Source organism: Dendropsophus ebraccatus, chromosome 8, assembly GCF_027789765.1.
Source record: "Dendropsophus ebraccatus isolate aDenEbr1 chromosome 8, aDenEbr1.pat, whole genome shotgun sequence".
Lineage (NCBI taxonomy): Eukaryota > Metazoa > Chordata > Amphibia > Anura > Hylidae > Dendropsophus > Dendropsophus ebraccatus.
The window spans coordinates 46,592,222-46,613,055 of NC_091461.1; the positions used below are offsets into that span (position 1 = coordinate 46,592,222).

General features: G+C 40.6%; 1 protein-coding gene across 3 annotated transcripts in view; it reads right to left on the reverse strand.

The window, feature by feature from the left end:
* Nucleotides 1-20,834, reverse strand: part of BICC1 (BicC family RNA binding protein 1) — a 162,282-nt gene that overhangs the window by 78,325 nt on the left and 63,123 nt on the right. For all 3 annotated transcript variants that reach the window (XM_069979074.1, XM_069979075.1, XM_069979073.1), the window contains exon 2: nt 12,000-12,046. In XM_069979074.1, coding sequence (XP_069835175.1) covers nt 12,000-12,046 — 47 coding nt within the window. The remainder of the gene's footprint in view (nt 1-11,999; nt 12,047-20,834) is intronic.

The following is a 20,834-nucleotide window of genomic DNA, read 5'->3' on the forward strand; positions in this document are numbered from 1 at the left end:
CTAGATAATTCCTAATAATAAGGAGGGTGGGGAGGAAGGACATAGAGGTGGTGCCAGCCTAATGCATATACAAATGTAAGCCCTGGCCATTAGACACAGCGCTGCCGGATTAAAAGTTGTTTTTATGACAATAACTGCATCCCCTGTTTCCTTTTTTCTATGTTACTGTATATCTATATACTGGACAGTAAAGATGAGAAAGCTTAAAGTATAGGTTTGTGTGAACCCAAACTATCAGCATTTGATTCCCACAGATTAAGTCTATTTTCAAGGCAGCGACAGGTTACTGCAGCGAGGGGGAGATATAATCGACGGCCAAACAAATGTGCATGTCACCTTTACCTTAGCATCACTAAGTGCTTGGTCAAGCATCAAGCACTATGCTCAACCAAGCATGCTCACTAAACACTACAGATAATTCATGCATGCCACATGAACTAAAATGGACACACACATGGCATGCACATCTAGCTCCTCTGCATGATCCTTCCATCAATTTTGAGCCTTCCCCTTTTGCATGGTCGATGCATGTGCCCATGTTCAATCATATAAATCCACACATTTTTATATGTGGGCTTAAAGTACCCATATAAATTTCTAAGAAACACAGTGGGGAGGATTTATCAAACATGGTGTAACGTGAAACTGGCTCAGTTGCCCCTAGCAACCAATCAGATTCCACCTTTCATTTTACAAAGAGTCTGTGAGTAATGAAAGGTGGAATCTGGTTGCTAGGGGCGACTGAGCCAGTTTCACTTTACACCATGTTCGATAAATCTCCCCCATTATGCCTGGCGATCGACCGCAGCGGCTAATACTCGCGGTCCCTGGCTACACACAGCAACCGGGGACCGCGGGCTGCAGAGAGGGCATGCCGGGAGCCCTCTCTGATCCCCCTTAACGGCCGCATGATGGGTTTACCCGTCATGCGTCGTTAAGGGGTTAAACACTAAAGAATTAAAAGGCAAGTTTATATAATAGCTTACTATAAAATCCGTTTTGGGTTAGCCTTGTATAACCATTACCAAAAAGTTCACTCAAAATCATTACAACTACAGGTCATTTATAGATTTCTCCGTCTGGCAACTAATTCAAAACAAAATCTGCAATGAAAGGGCCCTAAGGGCAAGATATGTTAGATTTAGGATCCTCGATATTAATATAAGAGATAAATATTTGGTATTCTTAAAATAGATTGCATTCGAGCCAACAATAATAAAAAATGCGCACGTCCATAGAACCTTTATAGTCTACTGTTGAAGTAAGTTAAAATATTTCAGCTGGTGTTTTCCCGAAGTTTGCTGTGCAAGCCAAATGTGAGTCACTCAATGGCAAATGTATTCACAGTAACTAATACAACTTCTAAAGAGAATTAAAAACTCCTGGAGATTGGGTGGTAACAGCGTGGAGAGGTTCTCATCCTTTTATGACAGAGATCTGAATCTTAACAGTCTAGGCAGGAAATAGAGAGTCACATTGCATAGCAGACTGATCTGCCATAGCCCCCATGGGCCAAGAACAGCCAGAGTGAAACATTTACAACATCATGCTCTTAACTATAAAAAGGTTTCTGACCGAAATCCTCATGTCGTCAATTAGGAAGACAGAAGAACTATAAATGTATTCCCATACCAGATGACTGAGTATAGAAGCACCAGAAAGGTAATCCCCTACTAAATGAAAGCAACATATTTGTTTTTTCAAACCCATAAGAATAGGAAGGGCACTCACAGACTACGAGTGCCCTTCCTATTCTTTATATGGATGTCTAAATCACTCTGCGTATCAGGGAGAGCACACCTCCACAGTAACTACTATATGGGCGGATTTGGACTTACTTTGGTGTAATGAGTAAGCACACTGAAGAATTGTGCGCCAAATTTACTAAGGCCTCTTAAAAAATTGTCTCATTGTCCATGCACATTTTAAAATCTACGTCCGCTATGAATTGAAAATCTCTACCATAATTTATAGCAATTTATGGCTTGCATTATGGTAAACCCACTCATGCCCCAGAAGGTGAAACCCATTCAACTATGCAAACTTATTTTTGCGCAGTGTAGAAAAAGGGTAAAAAGTTGCAAACCTGGGTGTAAAAAGCTTTGTGACCTTTGCACATCAAAAATATGAAGAACAAATTTTATAAATCCTTTCTCCTGTCTCCCCTGGCTAAGTAGTTCCAGTAGCGGCTGCAGTGAGAGGGCAGGTGGAGAATATATATTATATTTATTTTTTTTATCACAGCTTTTCCAAAGATGTATTTAACCTGACAAGCAGGTAAATCAATACAGGCAGCAGCACAGCTATGAAACCAGAAATGCGTGGGTCTAAAATATGGAAGTATAGTATACTTGACTAAAAACTGCATTTTTTTGCCCAGGGGAGTCTACTGGCAGTTTACAATGTCCTCTCAACATCTGTAAATGGAACATTTCTCCTTTACTTCTGTTACAAAGATGAATAAACAGAACATGGAAAATCTGTCACATTCCAAAATCATCAATTCTTGCTCTGGAAATTACACTAATATATTCCAAACGATGCAATCTTCTTTTAAACATAATATAGTTGGGCCCAAACGGCATATTCTTTCTCTGGGCTAGATTGCCTGATGAAATATAATACTAGAGCTGAAAATGAAAAACATTTGGATGTCTCAGCACATGTAATGTACAATACACTAAACTCGCAGTCAGGTAACAGGACCTTGAACGTGCACTGCACATGAATTGCTTTATAATGAGTAATAGTCAAAGAATAACATCCTGGAGAGCATACCCCATGGACTGGGTTTGTACTACAGTGACGTACGAACCAAGAACTTCATCCCATAAAATTGCCGTCTTATAAAAAGTTATAAAAATATGCGATAACAAAAGCAATAATACAGACCTGACTATAAAATATTCCATAGCGAGATGGATTTATAATAAAGAACTATGTAATAATGCTTTATAAACTAGCGTGAAAGCACAATGCATTACTGAGGGCTTCAAAGGAAAGACCAGCAAATCTTGTACAAACCACTGATTGGAACGGATCACCTATTGACAGCTGGGACGGATGCCATTCACAATGGGATCTGGTCCTTAAGTCCCAACAAACCTAATACATATCAAACCCCTAATGGAGGAAACTGTAACTGGGAAAATAAAAGGAACCAGAAAATCATCCCTACAACTATAAATACATTGCTATATGGCCTCTAGCGTTACTTATATGGTCCCAAAATGCACTTTGTAAATCCTTTGTAGACAGGGGGGCGGTCCTCAGCTGCTTACTAGTTACAGCTGGTGGGAATCCTCTTCGGCAAACTCACCTCACTCGGAGTGTCAGCATATAGGAGCCTGTAGCGTCACAGAAGGGCCGTACCTGAGTGGCAACGCTCCCAGGGAGGCCAGATTGCCGCAGATGATTCTCAACAGAAGAGACTAGTTAGCGACTAGATAGCAACTGAGGACAACCCCTATGCCTACATAGGCAGGGAGTGGTGTATGCTCTTCAATTTGACACTGTGTTCTCTGCTGCCTCTGCTGTCCAGAGTAGTAGCAAAAACTGCTTTTTAGACTGGAAAGAATATACCACTTCCTGCAGGAAACAACAACAACAACTGTTTGAGAGAAAATAGACTTACTAATCCCCACGTGCCTGCTGCCCTTTGTTACAAGTTCAATGGCGGGTATGTGACCCATTCAACTTCTTACTACCAGGATCCACAGTGGATTTCGCTGCAAACTTGCAGCGTGAAATCAGCTGCGGATCCAGTACGTGTGACAGGGGCGGATTAACTTTACCATAGGTCCCGGGCTGTTCACCAAGCCTTGGGCCCCCAACCCTACTGTAACTATGGCAGCACCAGAGTGGTGTTCATAGCACAGGATAGATAATGTCATGATGCCGTGATTTGTGCAAAATTGTGGTAGAAAAACAGCAATTTTTTTGCAAATCATGGCAGAACTGCATCCAGGGCCAACACACCACTGAAAATATAAGTTTTTTTGGGTGGCCATGGGCCCCCCAGGAGCTCAGGGCCCTCGGCTACTGCCCGACACAGACTTATTGTAAACCGCTACTGACGTGTGAAGCTACCCTAAAGCAGTAAAATTGCATCCCTCTCCCGAGAGTCCATGCCTGTTTTAATGCATGACAATATCCTGCTGGCCTTAGAAGCATCTGACTGACATTGTGTGCTGTTCTGTAGTCTATTATTTACAAGTACACCCAAGTCCTTCTCCATCAGCGACTCTCCCAGAGTAACTCCCCCCAGGACATATCATCCATAAAAGGTTATAAGTACCCAGGTGCATAACTTTACATTCATCCGCATTAAACCTCATTTGCCAAATGAACACCCAAACGTTTAGTGTCAAAGTCATACTGCAACATACTGTATGCACATCTTCCTTAGACTGTACTACAAAGTTTAGGGTCATAAAACATGTTTCCATATAACTCCTATATCTTTATGTTAGTTTTGGCATTGAAAAAGCAGATTTGCACCTTGTATTTATAATCACTTTGTCAGGAGACTATGACTGTCTGTTTTTGGTAAACAGTCTGTGTGTCGATATGTTGTAACTAGTGATGAGCGAGTACTAAAATGCTCGGGTGCTGGTTACTCGAGACGTTTTGAGTAAAAAAACCCCATTGAAGTCAATGGGAGACTCGAGCATTTTTGCAGGAGACTCAAGTTGGGTAGAGGGAAGGTCATGAGAAAATCTGCCAAGCTCAGAAATTAATGGAAACACAACGGAAATGGACAGGAAACACCAGGGGCAGCATGTATGCATGCCTCTGAGGCTGCCTAATGGCACCATTATGCCTAATTCTGTGCAACAGCCTGGTTAAAACAGAGGTAGGCATATGGACCACCCAAAAACTCAGCCTGAGTGAGTAAGAAAGTGAGCCTCTCAAAAATTAGGGCAGACACATCATGGCATTGAGCACACAGAGAACCATTAAAAGTGAGTGAGGAAGCAAGTGAGCCTCCCCAAAATTAGGCCAGACACTGCATGGAATTGAGCACACAAAGAACCCCCGGGAGCAGCAGTAGCCAACTTGGAGGCCAGGCAGGAGCAACAGTAACCAACATGGAGGCCAGGCAGGAGCAACAGTAGTCAACATGGAGGCCAGGCGGGATCAGCAGTAGTCAACATGGAGGCAAGGGCAGGCACAGCATTAGTCAGCAGTAGTCAACAAGGATGCCAGTAAAGGCCCAGCAGTAGTCAACTTGGATGCCAGTTGAGGCCCAGCAGTAGCCAACATGGAGGCAAGGGAAGGCACAGCAGTAGTCAACATGGATGCCTGTAAAGGCCCAGCAGTAGTCAACATGGATGCCAATTAAGGCCCAGCAGTAGCCAACATGGAGGCAAGGGCAGGCACAGCAGTAGTCAACAAGCATGCCAGTTAATGCCCAGCAGTAGTCAACATGGATGCCTGTAAAGGCCCAGCAGTAGTCAACATGGATGCCAATTAAGGCCCAGCAGTAGCCAACATGGAGGCAAGGGCAGGCACACCAGTAGTCAACGTGGATGCCATGGACGCCACTGTAAAACCACCTTTACTCTGTGCAAGCAGTTGTCAACTCAGATAGACCTTTCGTATGAAATATAGAAATCAGGAAAAATACTTGTGGTCCCACTAGTTTTGGGGGGCTGTGCTATACAACTTGGTAGTGGCTGGAACTATACACACTCTGTGATACCCCCTTCCAATGATCAGTGAAGTTTGATGCAGGTGTACTACAAATCCCAGCAATACAATGGAGTACAGCAGCACCACCAGCCACAAAATCAAAAAAAGAGTACTGAGCACTTCTTAGGGGTCTGTATGCAACACCTAATGTCCCCTTATTGCCAGCAGCCGATCACCACAGTGTGCTGCTAAAATTGTTGTAGCAGCACTGCAAGTCCCAGCCAGCAGTCTGTAGTAATACTATTAAAAAACTATTTGAAGCCCTTAAAAGAGCTGTTTGTTTATATTGCTAGTATTCCCTGCCTACTGGAATGCTAAATCCTACATTGACGCTCTCCCTGACCAGCAGCAGCTCTGTCCCTGATCTCTCACAGCATGCGTCTGAAGCGAGCACTACTGGCTGCGCTTTTTATATGACAGGGTCATCTGATCTGGCCAACCAACCGCTGCTATCGACATGTATGGGTCCCACGTGATCGCAGGATGTACCAAAGAGTCTCCTGCATGTTTACTGGCTGAGAAAAAGCGCCCAAACTTACAGGAAACGGATGATGACATTTTCTCGAGTATCACGAGATACTCGTCCGAGTAACATCAAGTACCCTAATACTCGATCGAGTACAAAGCTCGGACAAGCATGCTCGCTCATCACTAGTTGTAACCTTCAGTTTCTGCAAAGCCAATTCAATGGTGATCTCCACGTCTGCAACTGGTTTCACTTTCACAGAAATGGCCACCACAACAGAATAGAAAAATCCCAATATCCCAAACAAGAATGCACTCTAACCACCCCGATAATAGGGGCTTGCATTATCTGAATATCAATACTGCTACAACTAGCAGATTTCCTTTCTCTAATAGAAAGCATAGAAAGGCATTTGATCATGTATATTTACCTTCCTTGAAGGGGCTAAATGGCATACTCCACCATCTGCTTTTCCTAAATTACCAGAAAAACCCATTACTTTATTTCTAGTAAGATAGTATCAGCAAACATGTACCGACCGCATTCTTTCCTCTACTTCTGTATTTGCTTTCATTGGTCTTAAAATAAGCATGAACGGGAGTATATCCAGCGCACTTAACCGTGAAATAAAAACTAAACACGTGACGTACAATGGTACAGGTGAAATATGCGGTTGTTTTGCCACTTCGGCACATGGAACATTTTGATATTAATGTGTATAAAGTCACTTATGGCTTTATGGTTTTTCTACAGCCAGATGTCTAGACCAACAGGAAGAAGGACCACAAATCATACAGCAACAGATTGGAGAAAAACCAACGTGAGCAAAACATCTCACAAATTATTCTACAGTATTCCAGAACAAAACAAAAGTAGTATATAATGCTGGATTCTTGCAGTGATGTCATAACGTTGTATAATATGTAATGTCCATGAATAATGCCTTCTAAATCATTGTACATTGGTATACGCTGTGCTATGCGCCTCTACAGTTTCCACTTAGATGGTGGCAAAGTAAAGTCCCTGTGAATTTAGTTTCCATAGGCTTTCATCAAAGCATTTACTTAAATGGCAGAAGTTACCAGAATTGTAGACTCTCTAGACCAGCCTCTCTCTCTGCCTAGCCCAGCTCTCCATATGGCTACGTCCAAATCTTTATCTCCCTGCCTGGAAGCACATGGATATTGTATGGAGTTCTGTGAAGAACTTCAACGGGTTGTTTGAGGGACAGAAGTAATATTCTGCTGCCAGCACAACCCCTTTAATTCCCCTAGAAACTAATACAGTAATTGCTGAGGGAGCACCTAATATCCCGACACCTCCAAGAAAGAACCTTCTTGCCTGCCTGCAAGGAGTTAAATACATTTTCAGTCTCCAAGGTGAAGTGAATATAGTCAGAGGGGAGAAGCTTTCACAAGTGTCCCTTTGCTCATCTGGTACCTACGATAGCATAGGCCTTTGATCAGGACCAGAGATCAGTGGCTAAAGCCCCTATTACATGGGGCGATGCTGAGGAGAAACCAAGCGCCAACCTGTCAGGTCAGCACTGGCTTGCTCCTTGTTCCCCGCTCACTGCTGGTGCTTTTACATGCGTTGGCAGTGAGCGGGTAAGAGCCAGGAGGCCGCGGGAAGGTGCGATGGGGGGGTTGACCGCTAGATTGTCCGGGTAGCCGATAGAAGATAGCAGCGGTCTGCTGCCGTCGCCCCGTGGAATAGGGGCGACGGCAGCAGATTGCTGCTCTTAGCCGTTTGTCTTTCACCATGTTGAGAGACAACAATCAGCCAACATTGTTCATGTCGGCTGATCGTTGTCTACAATTACACAAGACGATTATCGGCTGATCATCATTTCGTGTAATAGGGCCTTAACACATTAAATCTCTGCTAGCTCTACATCCTGCCATAGGACATGGCTGATTTTCATCCGTGAGTATGCTAACTTTCCTAAAAAGTCATCCACCAGAGTCTGGCTACTTACAGCTACAAGAGGCTACATACCATTCCCTGTGGAACATCAAGCAGTATGTCACAAGCAGTGTGAAAAATCTAGGGGGAAAAAATGTTATTGCCTCACGTTATACCCAACAGGGAATATAAGGCTGCTTAAAGGGGGCCTACTAACAATATAACATACAGTTATGTTATCAAAATTTGCAGTTTTTGCCCGTATCTGGAATGTTGCAATGTAAAGGCCCAGGCACACTATGTCTGACATGAAATTACTCTGATGCCAAATAAAACTTATGTTAAGATTTACATGTAAAAAATGTGTATTTAAACTAGAGTGTCCCTTTAAATAAAGATTGCCTTGTTAAAAGTTTTTGACAAGTATTTGATGTATGACTCCACAATGGGGATAGCTGACCTAGTCACCACTCAACTCTTGTACAACAAAGTTGTACATTTGGATTATATCACCATGAAACATTGTTCTGCTGCACACTGTTTATACAGGGAAGCGGAGTGTATTTCATCTACTCCCCATATCTGACAGATGACCAAAAGAGAGAGAAAAAAAAAAAAAGTGTTACATAAGCAATAACTATACAAAGATTAGCATAGAATTATCGGAAAACGTGCTCAAATTCTCTGTCTTTCTTCACGTATGGATGAGCGCAGTGTTATTTCTTTCTTTTGTTTAGTGTCGGTAACTATAGAGACCAGGACTACATAAGGTTTGATGCACTGCAGGCCTAAAGTATAGGCCAATCTATTAAATCATTAGACACATTGTAAACTTGGAGAACAAGGAGAATCTTGGTATATTTAATATACAAATGCCATAAGACTCAACCCTCTTTCTTCTCGCTCGCTTTTTTTTAGGTGTCTGTGTGTGTGCGTGTGTTTGTCTGTGCGTGTGTTTGTATGTGTGTGTGTGTGTATGTGTATGTGTGTATGATATATATATATATATTATTTTTTTATATATATATATATATATATATATATATATATATATATATATATATATATATTATTTTTTTATATATATATATATATATTATTTATATATATATATATATATATATATATATATATATATATATTATTTTTTTTATATATATATATATATATATATATTATTATTTTTTTTTTTATATATATATATATATATATATATTATTTTTTTTTTATATATATATATATATATATATATATATATATATTATCTTTTTTAAACAAGCATTTGTGTTCTTAATCAATTTATAACATTTGTATGACCTAAGCAAGCTCAGGAAAACAAATGTCATACCTAGCGCATACGGAGAAAGGGTAAATTCACATGTACAGAATCTGCAGCAGATTTGATAGTGATCAATCATTGAGTTACAGTGATATCTGCAGCAGATACCAGACACGTGACTGTACCAATAAAAAAAAGAAAAAGGCACAGACAAAACATTATTTCTAATATTAGACATTTTCCTATAGGAACGGCTTAGGAAAAGAAAACTATATTTTGACCACTACACAATGTAGTGGTAGGCTTATGTGCTTTGTTATAGATTTACCTGCTGTTATACTGCTAGAAAAGTTTGAATAGGGCCCCCTTCACAGTTCAGGAAAATCTATCCAGATTTCTTATCAGGATTCTGGCTGAAGGCGGCATTATGCCGCTGGCCACAAGAGGCCGCTCTCTGCACCGCAGCGCTGAGGTGTACCAGTGACATCAATCTTGCACTCACAGAACTTGAAAACAGAGGAAGCAGCTGATCGGGAGCACAGCCACATCCTGCAGCAGGTGAGTATGTTGTTTTTTGGGGGGTTTTTGCACTCTGTTTTTATGGTCAAGAAACACTGATGATTTCCTAAATTCTTCCCGATTCCTGACTGTAAAAACAGCCACAGAAGGGGGCCTAAGTGGGTGTCGCCATTGATCATGTAAGTGGATTGTGTCCCTACACTCTCCAGCGTTGAGACCTTAACAGACTGTGGAGGAACCCAAACTATTAGTATGGGGAACTGGAATACCCAGTTGTCAATTATTTCATCTAACTTCAGGAGGTAAAGAAAGAGAAAGATAAAGTTATAAGAAAAAAAACCTGTTCCTGCATTTTTATTTTATGAGCAATACATGTGTTCACTAAAACAGATGTCTGGAGAGCTGAAAGGGCCTTTAAAACTCTATTGAACTATAAATAAAGAGGAGAATATTGATTGTTAATTCTCACCCAAGAGCACATGGCCCCTCCTACCAGCTAACTAGTGATGGTGGACGAATCCCACTGATCGGATATTACTAACCTAGCAGTATTCTTAAGTTATTTACTCCAGACTCAGGCCCTACTATTTTCAGCTATCTGTATTGTTAGTTTTGTCCCCAATAAGCTAAACAACATTATTGGGGCCAAAACTAACAGCACTGATAAGAAACAAGAGCACCTAGAGGGAGGGAACTAAAGACGCTGTTTAAAAGTGAATGCATCACCTAGATTTTTTTCTACCAATAAGAGCTCAATATAGGTTTTTTTCTATTTTTTTTTTTTTTATTTCATATTTAGTACATAATTGGGGGAGGGGGCAGCCAACAAGCAGTTTTTAACAGCATGTTGAGAAAAACACTAAGACAAGGTCCATGGACAGGCACAACAGACTGGCACAGACCCTACTGACATGACAGTTTATTAGGCATGCTCTGTGACCTGTGCAGTGGAAATTCCACAAAGATTGGGTGACTGCGCTGTGAACTTCAGCTATTAAATTGGTGGAAGATTTGTATTATCTATACACTGGTATCACTGTTCATTGTAATGCTGTCTGTGATAAAGGGGAGACTGCTGAAAAATTATCCCTACAAGGTTTTAGGAAACATTAAAAATTATTTATTTTCTGTGAATCGTTAACTTGTTTTAGGTGGATAAATCCCACTAAATTTTCCTTTTTTATCCAAATTCAAACCCTTAGCATGCCTATTTAGTTGTGTACTTACTTAAGATTTTTCCATTGCCAAGGTAGCATGTACTGGGGCCGAATGGCAACGGCTGTTTCTACACCTCATACTAAGTAGATTAAGCTATATAACTCCCATTTGTTATAAAAACACTGGCTGCCTCAGGGGACTCCCAACTATTTTGATACATCTAATTACAGACGCTGAACTATAAGATACACCAGTGAACAACTTCATATATAAAACTTATGTTGTAAAAAAAAAAAAAAAAAATACTCTAAAAAGACTGCCCTTTTCATTAGAGCAACATCCCACCCTTTGAATCCTAAATATAAAAAAGTCAAAGCTGTTCAATATGAGGATAAAATAATCACCAATATATTAACAGTTAAAATAAAACAAAACCTTACACATAATAAAGTTGTTCTTTGCAAAAGATTTCCTTTCCTGGCCACCTAGTGGCTAAAACTAGCAATACATGCATTCACTTCATAAATTAGAAACAGATGAAACCTATTGTATAAAGCATATGAATCATCTTTAAATAAAAAGAGCTAAAAAAGAAAAAAAAAAAAAAAAAAAAAACAGAGGAGTGATAAATGTTTATAGCTGAGCATTATTCTTTGTGGGACTCACCTTTAAAAAAAAATAAAACAAAACATGGTTACTTGGCTTGTTAAGTATGAGTCTGAGTTGCGCCGCTCAGGAAGCTGATGTTATCGGAGTGTAAAATGAAAATAATACATCCTATGTCTGGCAGCCATGTTAATAAAGGAGAGGTTTCAGGAACGCACAGCAAGACATTGGAAGTCAAATGGTCATGAATTTTTAAAAGCAGCATTTTACTGCAATGAAAACACTATAGCAAAACAAGAGCACAGACACAGGCACAGGCTCAAAGACAGGAACAAAGGGGAAACATTAGCAATGAATATTAAAACCTCTCACCTTCTGAAAGAAATCTTCACCGCTTTTGCCTTTTCCCTCTGCCGCTGCTGTAAAATAAAGAAGACAGCTGCATAAGTATTATATACACGTCAGGGGTAAGCAGTGCGGGCAACAAAAGCAAGTAGGCAGTCTACGTAAAGTAAGGGGCATAAGCAGTGACAAAGGAATACAGGTGGAACAAATGTATATATAACCATATGAGCACAACGTATGACATTGTACAACGAGGAAACCAATACATCATTGTTGGTTCTCTCGGCCATAAGGGTTGCACTTAGCACAATGTACAGTCTATGTCTTCACATCTCAGCCATGTGACATTCACATACACATCTAAAATGGCGCATTAGGAATATGCCACAAGAGAAATTAACAACTAGACAATGCACATACTTGTGTCAAGAATAGCAAAGCATGAACAAGTGTGAATGGAGCCTGAGGGATATGTATATACACACACACACACACACATATTATAAATACAAAAACCAGTCAGGTGAAGTAAATATGAAAGATGAGCATAACTGAGCACGTGGCATTTGTATAGCTGCTGCATAAGCTGGATGCAGTCCTAAGGCTACTGTACCTGGAAAACATAGCTGCATCCAACTTCTGCAACCACCACTAAATATACGCCTCATGCTCCGGTTTGGACTGGCCAGAGCATTGCTAGAGACTCGCTCATCTAGTAAATATAGATTATCTTCTTGCAATGACACCTGTTTAGGGGTGGATATTAGGCAGGAAGTGAATATAGTCAGATCTTTAGGTTGATATGATGAAAGCAGGGAAAGAAAATGGGCATGTTTAAGGATCTGATGACTATGAGGGCCAGATTGTGATGACTGGGTCAGAACATCTCCAAATTTTTAGGTATTGTAAGGTTTTCTCAGTGAGCAGTGGTTAATGCACAGCTGCCGGGCTAATACGTTACCAGCTTGTGCTCCCGGCTCCCTAGTGTCCCACTCTCTGCTCCGTCCCGCCGCAGCCACTGTTTGGCGTAGTGGGATGTCAGGGCGCCAGGACCCTGAGAAGCAAGCGGGAGTGTGGGCAGGTAATGTATGAGGAATGAAAAACCCGCTTCGAGGATGTAAAGCCATAGAAAATGACAGTTACTGTATATCGCAGTGGATTTTGCTGTGGAATTCACAGTGTGAAATCCGTTGCAATGTGGTACGAGTGAAACTGTCCTCAAAGTAGGTCTCACGCACTAACATGACCCTGCTCCTGTATCTCTCTTGCTTGTGTTAAGTCCTGTACACTTAGTTATCTTCCCTGTAGTACAGGAGATCACACTACACATGCCCTTCATCTCCACTCCTTCCTGCTTTGTTCCCGCCTCCCTCAGAGTCTTGAGGGATTGTGTTTCACATGCTGGGCAGCAAATCTGGTGAACAACTGAACTGTGTCTGGTAGCAGTGGTTAGTAGCATAATTTAGAGGGCAATGGATACAACTGTACAGCAGATTTATGTAAGAATAATTACGGAAACTGTTGGTCCCCCAAGGTTAATCCCACCAACAGCAAACCATAGTGACATAAAAAATAGGTGCTATAAATAGCTTGGAAAGATAACCATTTGTGTCACCCGATAAGTATTCATATACATATTGTACAGAACCCTCTCCTTTATACATATTAGATTTTAATGTTTTAGCTGACTGGAACATGACAAGAAATTTCATATAAAATTGCCATTTTACAGTCCATGTTCATGTCGACACTGAGGGAAGAAGAAATCTTGTCAGGAAGATTTGCCAATCTTTTCTCTGCTAAGAACCACCAAAGTTAACCAAACAAGCATGGCTGTGTACATACAAGCCCTCTTCATTATAAATTACGCCAAAAGACTCAGAAAACTGATTGCTCAGACAAAATCACGTCACCGCCCTGTGGATTTCTTCAGTGCCATAAATGTATCCTCACACATCCATTTGGTCCTTGGCCCTTTATTAGAGTTCTCATCCAAATGTTCCTTCAGTAGTATGCCATATATGCTTTCAGTTTTTTTCATTGCAACAACTATTGAATTACCCGTGTGCTCCAATAAAAATATCTACTGGTTTTAACAGGTGTTAACCATTAACATTAGTGATTCTCAAGTTGACTTTCTTAATTACAAAAGAAAGCATGTGTAGAGGTGGATTTCATCACAGGGGCTACAACATGGCACTTGTCGGATTTTTTTTTTTTTTTTTTACAATTTTGAAAAAAAATTAAATATTGAAAAATAAAAAAAACACACCATTATAAAATAGTTACACTGGCTCATGGTTCTAAAGAGAAACCGTAATCGTAAATACGGAATGCCCTACTTTGCCAATATAATATAAAGTCCTCATGGGCATGGCCAAATTGTTTTTCTCTACAATACCCAAGTTTTATGGAACCATAATGAAGGCACCCCAAAAAAAAATGTATAGGGGCAATACTGTAACTATATTTGTCTACTATTTCATATTTCCCTTCAAAAAGTCTCTTTGTATGGCCTCGTAAAGTTTTTTTAGGACTGTAAAAATGAAGGACAGTAAAGCAGGCAGAAGCTGCCAGGACTGCCCTGATGAGTCGTATTTCGGGCAGCATGAAAGTGATCACAGGTTACAAAAGGTATGGAGAATAAGACACAGATACTACATAAGCATATACTGTATCATTGGCCTAATTTAAAAGCACATTGTACTCAATGCCCCACACCGAAAGATCTTATAGATGAATCAGGCACCATATGTTTTCAACATTCCATACCTAACTGTTGACAGTAAAACCATGTCCTTCTCTTATAACACAATGGTCAGTAGCTGGAATAAGCCATTTTGTGTTCACATAGTTTAGCATGTTAATGGTTAGCAGTTCGAGTTACTCATTGATTGTGGAGAAATTTCTGGGGGCGCTGAAATGATTAGATCACCCATTAACTTCAGTGAGTAATGAAAGCTGACTAAGTATTTAACATTTTTTAAATATTTTAACCTCTTTAGCTCCACGCGGAGCATTTGATCAAGTCATTTACATACGCTGGAATTACTGGAATGAATAATTAAAAAATTGTGGAAAATGTAATCCTTTCTTAAATACAGAGTGTGTGTACAGCACAGATGTAAGAGGACTTAAAAAAAATAAAAATCACCAACAACTAAGCGCTGCCACCCTTACCCAGACTCATGATATTGCCATCTAGTAAAATAAAATGCATAGAGGATACATTGATTTAAGTCATGTCTCCCAGTTCCTCAACATCAAAAAAAGCATAAATTGGCAGCACCTCTCTGCCTCTGTTCACGCTGTAGGTTGCACGCTGCATGAGGCTTAAAGAGGATGTACCACCAGGTATGTCCTTTTTAACCTGACACAGGGATAAAACAGGGGGAAAAAAAACAGCTCACTGTATATACTCCCCCTGGTTTACACACACCTTTTTAATAAAACAGAGTGTGCCATGTCACCACATTAAGGTGTCCTCAGAGACATGGTCCTACTCTAGCATTCTCACTCTAGCAATGGTGCTAGATGCCTGAAAATGTGGTCATTTGCAGAACTTCGAGACACCTGCTACTCTCTCATGCTTTGTCCTCCTTGTTGCGGAGTATAGAATTTGCAAAGTGAATGCATTTCTATTAAGCAATTTGAAGGCAAAAGAAAAGATTCCACTCCCCCTTATGCTTTTCTTTTTGTTTGTTTTTTCAAGTGGGTAAATCAGGCGGAATTCCACGGCGGAACTCTCCGACGTGGAATCTTGCCTGTTTCAGTGTGCCATAGCCTGTCTATGGAAGAGTTGGCACGCCTCCACTGCCACCGCTCTCCGCTCAAAGTAGTGGCATGTCACTTCTTTGAGCGGAGAGCGGTGACACGTGAGCTCTCCCATAGACAGGCTATGGCACACGGAGGCAGGGGGAATTCCTCCTGATTTACTCAGTGTGAACATAAGGTCGAGAAAACAGAAATAGTAATTAAAAATGGTGAAACAGTAGTCAAGCCCCTTTCACTAAAGGCTGGGACAGCTAAAATGAATAAATTCTAAAATACCATCTCCCGATTAATATGTTAAAAGGGAACTCCAGATAAGAAAAACTTGTTTCTTTAAAAGTACATTAAAAGTTATATAGATGTGTCTATACAATGTATTACCATATCTGTGCGGTTCTGCCATACTGGTAGCTGATAGAAATCCAGGAAGTGAAGAAAAATGGCCCCTGTGCCAATTCACATTGTCTCCTGCTCCTTCTGCTCTCCCACCTTAGGAGACAAGTCTTACATGCCTCTGTCTCACATTGTGTGTGTTTGCTGAGCACAGGCTGATGATGCAGACAGGGGGAAGGGCGTGATGTCACAGGAGGCTTGGCTGGGATCCCCCAATCCCCTGAGTGATCCACCATCTCTGAATGGCCAGAAGCAGGTGCAGCACAAATGTTACTGATTGTGATGGGTCGGGGACTGTGATGATCAGCTGAGGGAAAGCATTGCATTCTGGGAACTGCTCAACCAGGAAGGACAGAAAGACAATACAGAACAACACCCCCCTCCCCCTTTATGCTTCTGAAGAAGCTTTTTTTTTTAACCCCTACCTGGAGTTCCCCTTTAAACATACCTTGTCAATGGTAGCAAAACTATCAACCAAAGCCAATGAAAAAACAGTAATTGAATAAGCTCCAACAATCTACAGTGATGTACTGGATTACACATGACATATTTCATGTTAACCTTCTTACGCACCTTCATTTCCACTTAACCCCCAAATCAGGAGTCTCTTTTAATAAAGGTCATCCAGACATAGGTCATTATAAATAAATACACAGTCAGCTCAAGTACGAGCATCATGATCACAGACGTATGAACTCTAGACAATCCGCCTGTGTCCGTCTCCCGTACCTTCCTACCAAGGCTCAATATCCAATTAGTGTTCTAGGAAAGTATGCAGGAAGTTCCACAGCTGTGGTGCAGATCTGTAAAAAAACAACATTGGAATCCCCTTCCTTACCACTAATACAATGCAAAGCCATTCCAAAAGAAACAGCCAGTATGGTGTTTATTATACTGAAGACAAGACATTAAAAGTAATCGTATTATACAGAGAGTAACCCTTTCACAAATGCCAACTTCCACAGTCTCTTGTGTGTAACCTTTGCATTCTGGACTGAATAATTGGCAAATTAATGAAGGAAAAAACTATTTACACGGCTGCATGTATTTCTGCTTACTGTCTGATTTTACTTTTACAGAAACACTTCAGACAGGTCTGATACGTCAGGCCTTGTGCCAGAGGGGGTGGAGCATGATGTATGGGGGTGGAGCATAATGTATAGATACTGTGTATATTCAGGTGTCATGCACCTCCCCACGCCACTAAACTTGAAACGGTGCGTCAGTTTTGCTTTGTATCTCCCCCCCCCCCCCCCACACACACACACACACACTTGTTACAAGAAGCTTCCATGCATACCAACGAAACAAAGCAAAAAAGGTAATGTAGCGGCTGCCTTGTTCACGTTTGTTGTAATATTTATGTGGTATGTGTCAAACTTGAGGAACGGTATGCTGAGATATACCACAGCATATCCACTAAATCCATTAACTTCAATGGGTAGTCTAAGAGTGACTATATTCAGTCTTTTTTTGGCATATACAGTTTTTTTTTTGCACTTTTTATACACAGTTTTTAAGGCCCTGTAAACAAAAAGTATACGATTAATGTAGTCACTCCAATGAGATCAATGGATGTGAGGTAGTTACAATGTGGTATACATCGGCATACAGTTTGGTCTATTTTCTAAAATATACTACAACTTAACTGTCAAAATAGATGTAAACGATCAACACTTGAGAGTTTCTGTAGCGCTATCGACTAATTCTAGCTATTGATTGACAGCTGCAGTCCATAAGAGTGCATAAATCGCACTGTATTCCTTTGGACTGCAGTAAAGTAAAATAAGTCATGGTGCTAGAAAGGGAGCTATAGTAACAATGCATATCACAGGCTACAAGGCTCTTAAAAAGAGACTCTGTACCCACAATCTGACCCCTCCAATCAGCTGTGAGAAGACGGCACTTGGGCTGGATCGTTAAGGTAGCTGTGTAGTGTTCACTGCAGAGGAATAGGAAGGAATAGGAGGAGGGACGGAGGGGTGGTGCAAGGTTAGGGCACGGATGCTCTAGGCCACGGCCGTTGGGCACAGGGCTGCAAGTTTAAAAGTTGTTTTTTTAGGACAATAACTGCATCACCTGCCGAACAGACCCCAGGACAGATCTTGGAGAAAAAGCAGCTATCCGAAGGTACAAGTGGTTTTGGGGGGACAGATTGTGGGTACAGAGTCACTTTAAAATGGGTACCCAGAAGGAAAAGTTTTTAAATGATCTGCTATTTAAAAGTTCTACAGATTTGTAAAAAAAAACAAAAACCTTCTACTTAAAAAATGTAAGTCTTTCAGTACTTATCAGCTTCTGTATGTCCTGCAGAAAGCAGAGATTTCTTTTTATTTTAGCACAGTGCTCTTTGCTGCCACTTCTTTGCATATCAGGGAGCTGTCCAGGGCAGGAGAGGTTTTCTATAGGGATTTGTTACTGCTCTGGACCAGTTCCAGACATTTGCAGAGGTGGCAGCAGAGAGAAAGAAAACATACAGGACAAACAGCAGCTGATAAGTTCTGGGAGATTGTGTTTTGTTTTGTGTTTAAGTAGAAATAATTTACAAGTCTGTATAACTTGGCACCAGTTGAATTTAAAACAATGTTATTCTCCAGAGTACCCTTGTGCTCAGACCTGCTTTAAGCGAACCATAAGTTACTATGTGGTTCAGGTCTTTAACATGACAGCAGGGGGATATATGTGCAAAATGTACTAAGCTATTAGCATTGTACACAATTATGCAATCCTAATAAATGGCACATACATCATCTATTAGGAATGCAATACAAACAAAAAAAAGGCTACTCTGAATACCCACAGTAACACACAACTCACATTCCATGATAGGATGCCTGACAAATTTCAATCAACCACTGTAGGAAGAACAGATGTTATAAGACATTAGACAGGCAACATGAACCCTATTAACCCCTTCAGGAGAGGGCTAATTTTCGTTTTTGCGTTTTCGTTTTTTCCTCCTTGGGCTTAAAAGGCCATGGCACTTGCATTTTTCCACCTACAGACCACATGAGCTCTTATTTTTTGCGTCACTAATTGTACATTGCAATGACAGGCTGAATTTTTGCATTAAATATGCTGCAAAACCAGTAAAAAATTATATGCGCAGTGAAATTGAAAGAAAAAAAATCACGATTCTTTTTCTTTGGGGAGGCTTCATTTTTTACACCGTGTGTCCAATGGAAAAATGACTTTTTATACATGTTCCTCAAGTCGTTACGATTACAACGAGATGTAACATGTATAACTTTTCTTGTATGAGATGGCTTGTAAAAAATTCACCATTGTTAACAAATATATGTTCCGTAAAATCGCTCCCATTATAGCGCTTTTATCCTTTGGTCTATGGGGCTGTGTGAGGTGTCATTTTTTGCGCCATGATGTGTTCTATCGGTACCTTGATTTTGCACTTTGGGATTTTTTGAAGCTTACGCCGTTTACCGTACAAGATCTGGAATGTGATGAATTAATATTTTGGGCAATTATGCACGCGGCGATACCAAACATGATTATTTATTTATTTTTATTTATAACATGGGAAAAGGGGGGTGATTCAAACTTATATTAGGGGAGGGGGCTTTTTATTAATAACACTTTCTCTTTTACATTTATACTAAAAGCCCCCCTGAGTGGGTGAGTCCGGGACGATAATCGTCCGTAACGGCCGATTATCATTCCGTGTAATAGGGCCTTAACCTGAGACTTTGTTCTGTCTTTAGTGATAAGAGGAGGTTGCTGTACAGTATTACAGTGACATGTGACACCAGTAGATAGAGGAGAGAATAGTAGTTTCCTGTGGAATGACCTCTTCGCAGGACACAGAGTGCACTCAGTAATATTTCTCATTCATCAAGGGGACAGACTGTCTATTGTCATCTATGTCCATGAGGTTTACTGTAAAGCAAGTCACTAAATGCTGTTAAAAACAGGTAAGGCACTATGACAGCCCCAGTAACAATGTACAAAAAGTAAAATATAAGAAGATGGTTTAGTAGCTGACTCTAAATCAGTGGGGAAAAAAATTCAGGCGACACATCCTGCCATCCTATAATGAGTTGGCACATTGCTTATAGATCAACAACGGGGTCTGACTGCAGAAACCATCACAATTCTCAGGCTTTTTCCCTGCAGAGTGGCACTCCTAGCTGTGCAGATAACTGCATCTAGGTCCCTTTTATTTAATGATCAGCGGGTTCTCAGAGGTCAGAATCTACCAATCAATTCTTATATCTCAAGGAAATGACATTATTTTAAAAGGTAGCAGTAACCCCTCTTTTGCAGAGCACAGCACATCAACAGATGTTTTGAAGAAGAGGGTGGTGGCAGACATTAGGGCTGCCAGGAACGTGGCAGTGAGGCGGGACAGGCAAGTATATATTCACCACTGCCCTAGCACCATCTTTCATTATGACTAATGAATAGACAGCCCCTTAAACGCTAAACAATGATCGAAGCTACAGTACTTATGGGGGGGAAGGGAGTGAAGACAAAGGGAAGAGCCAGGAAGGTCTACAAGAAGGGAACAAACAGGTGTCGTTGTCATTTTAGAGAATGAGAGGCCATACAATTTTTTTTTTAAATACTAGACAACCCCTTTAAGAATTTTTGTTTTAGACTATGTAGTCACTGGCAGCGTAGCCTCTAAATGCCTTACCTAGGTAACATCGTTTCTCACTGATCGCTAGAAAAGGATTGGTC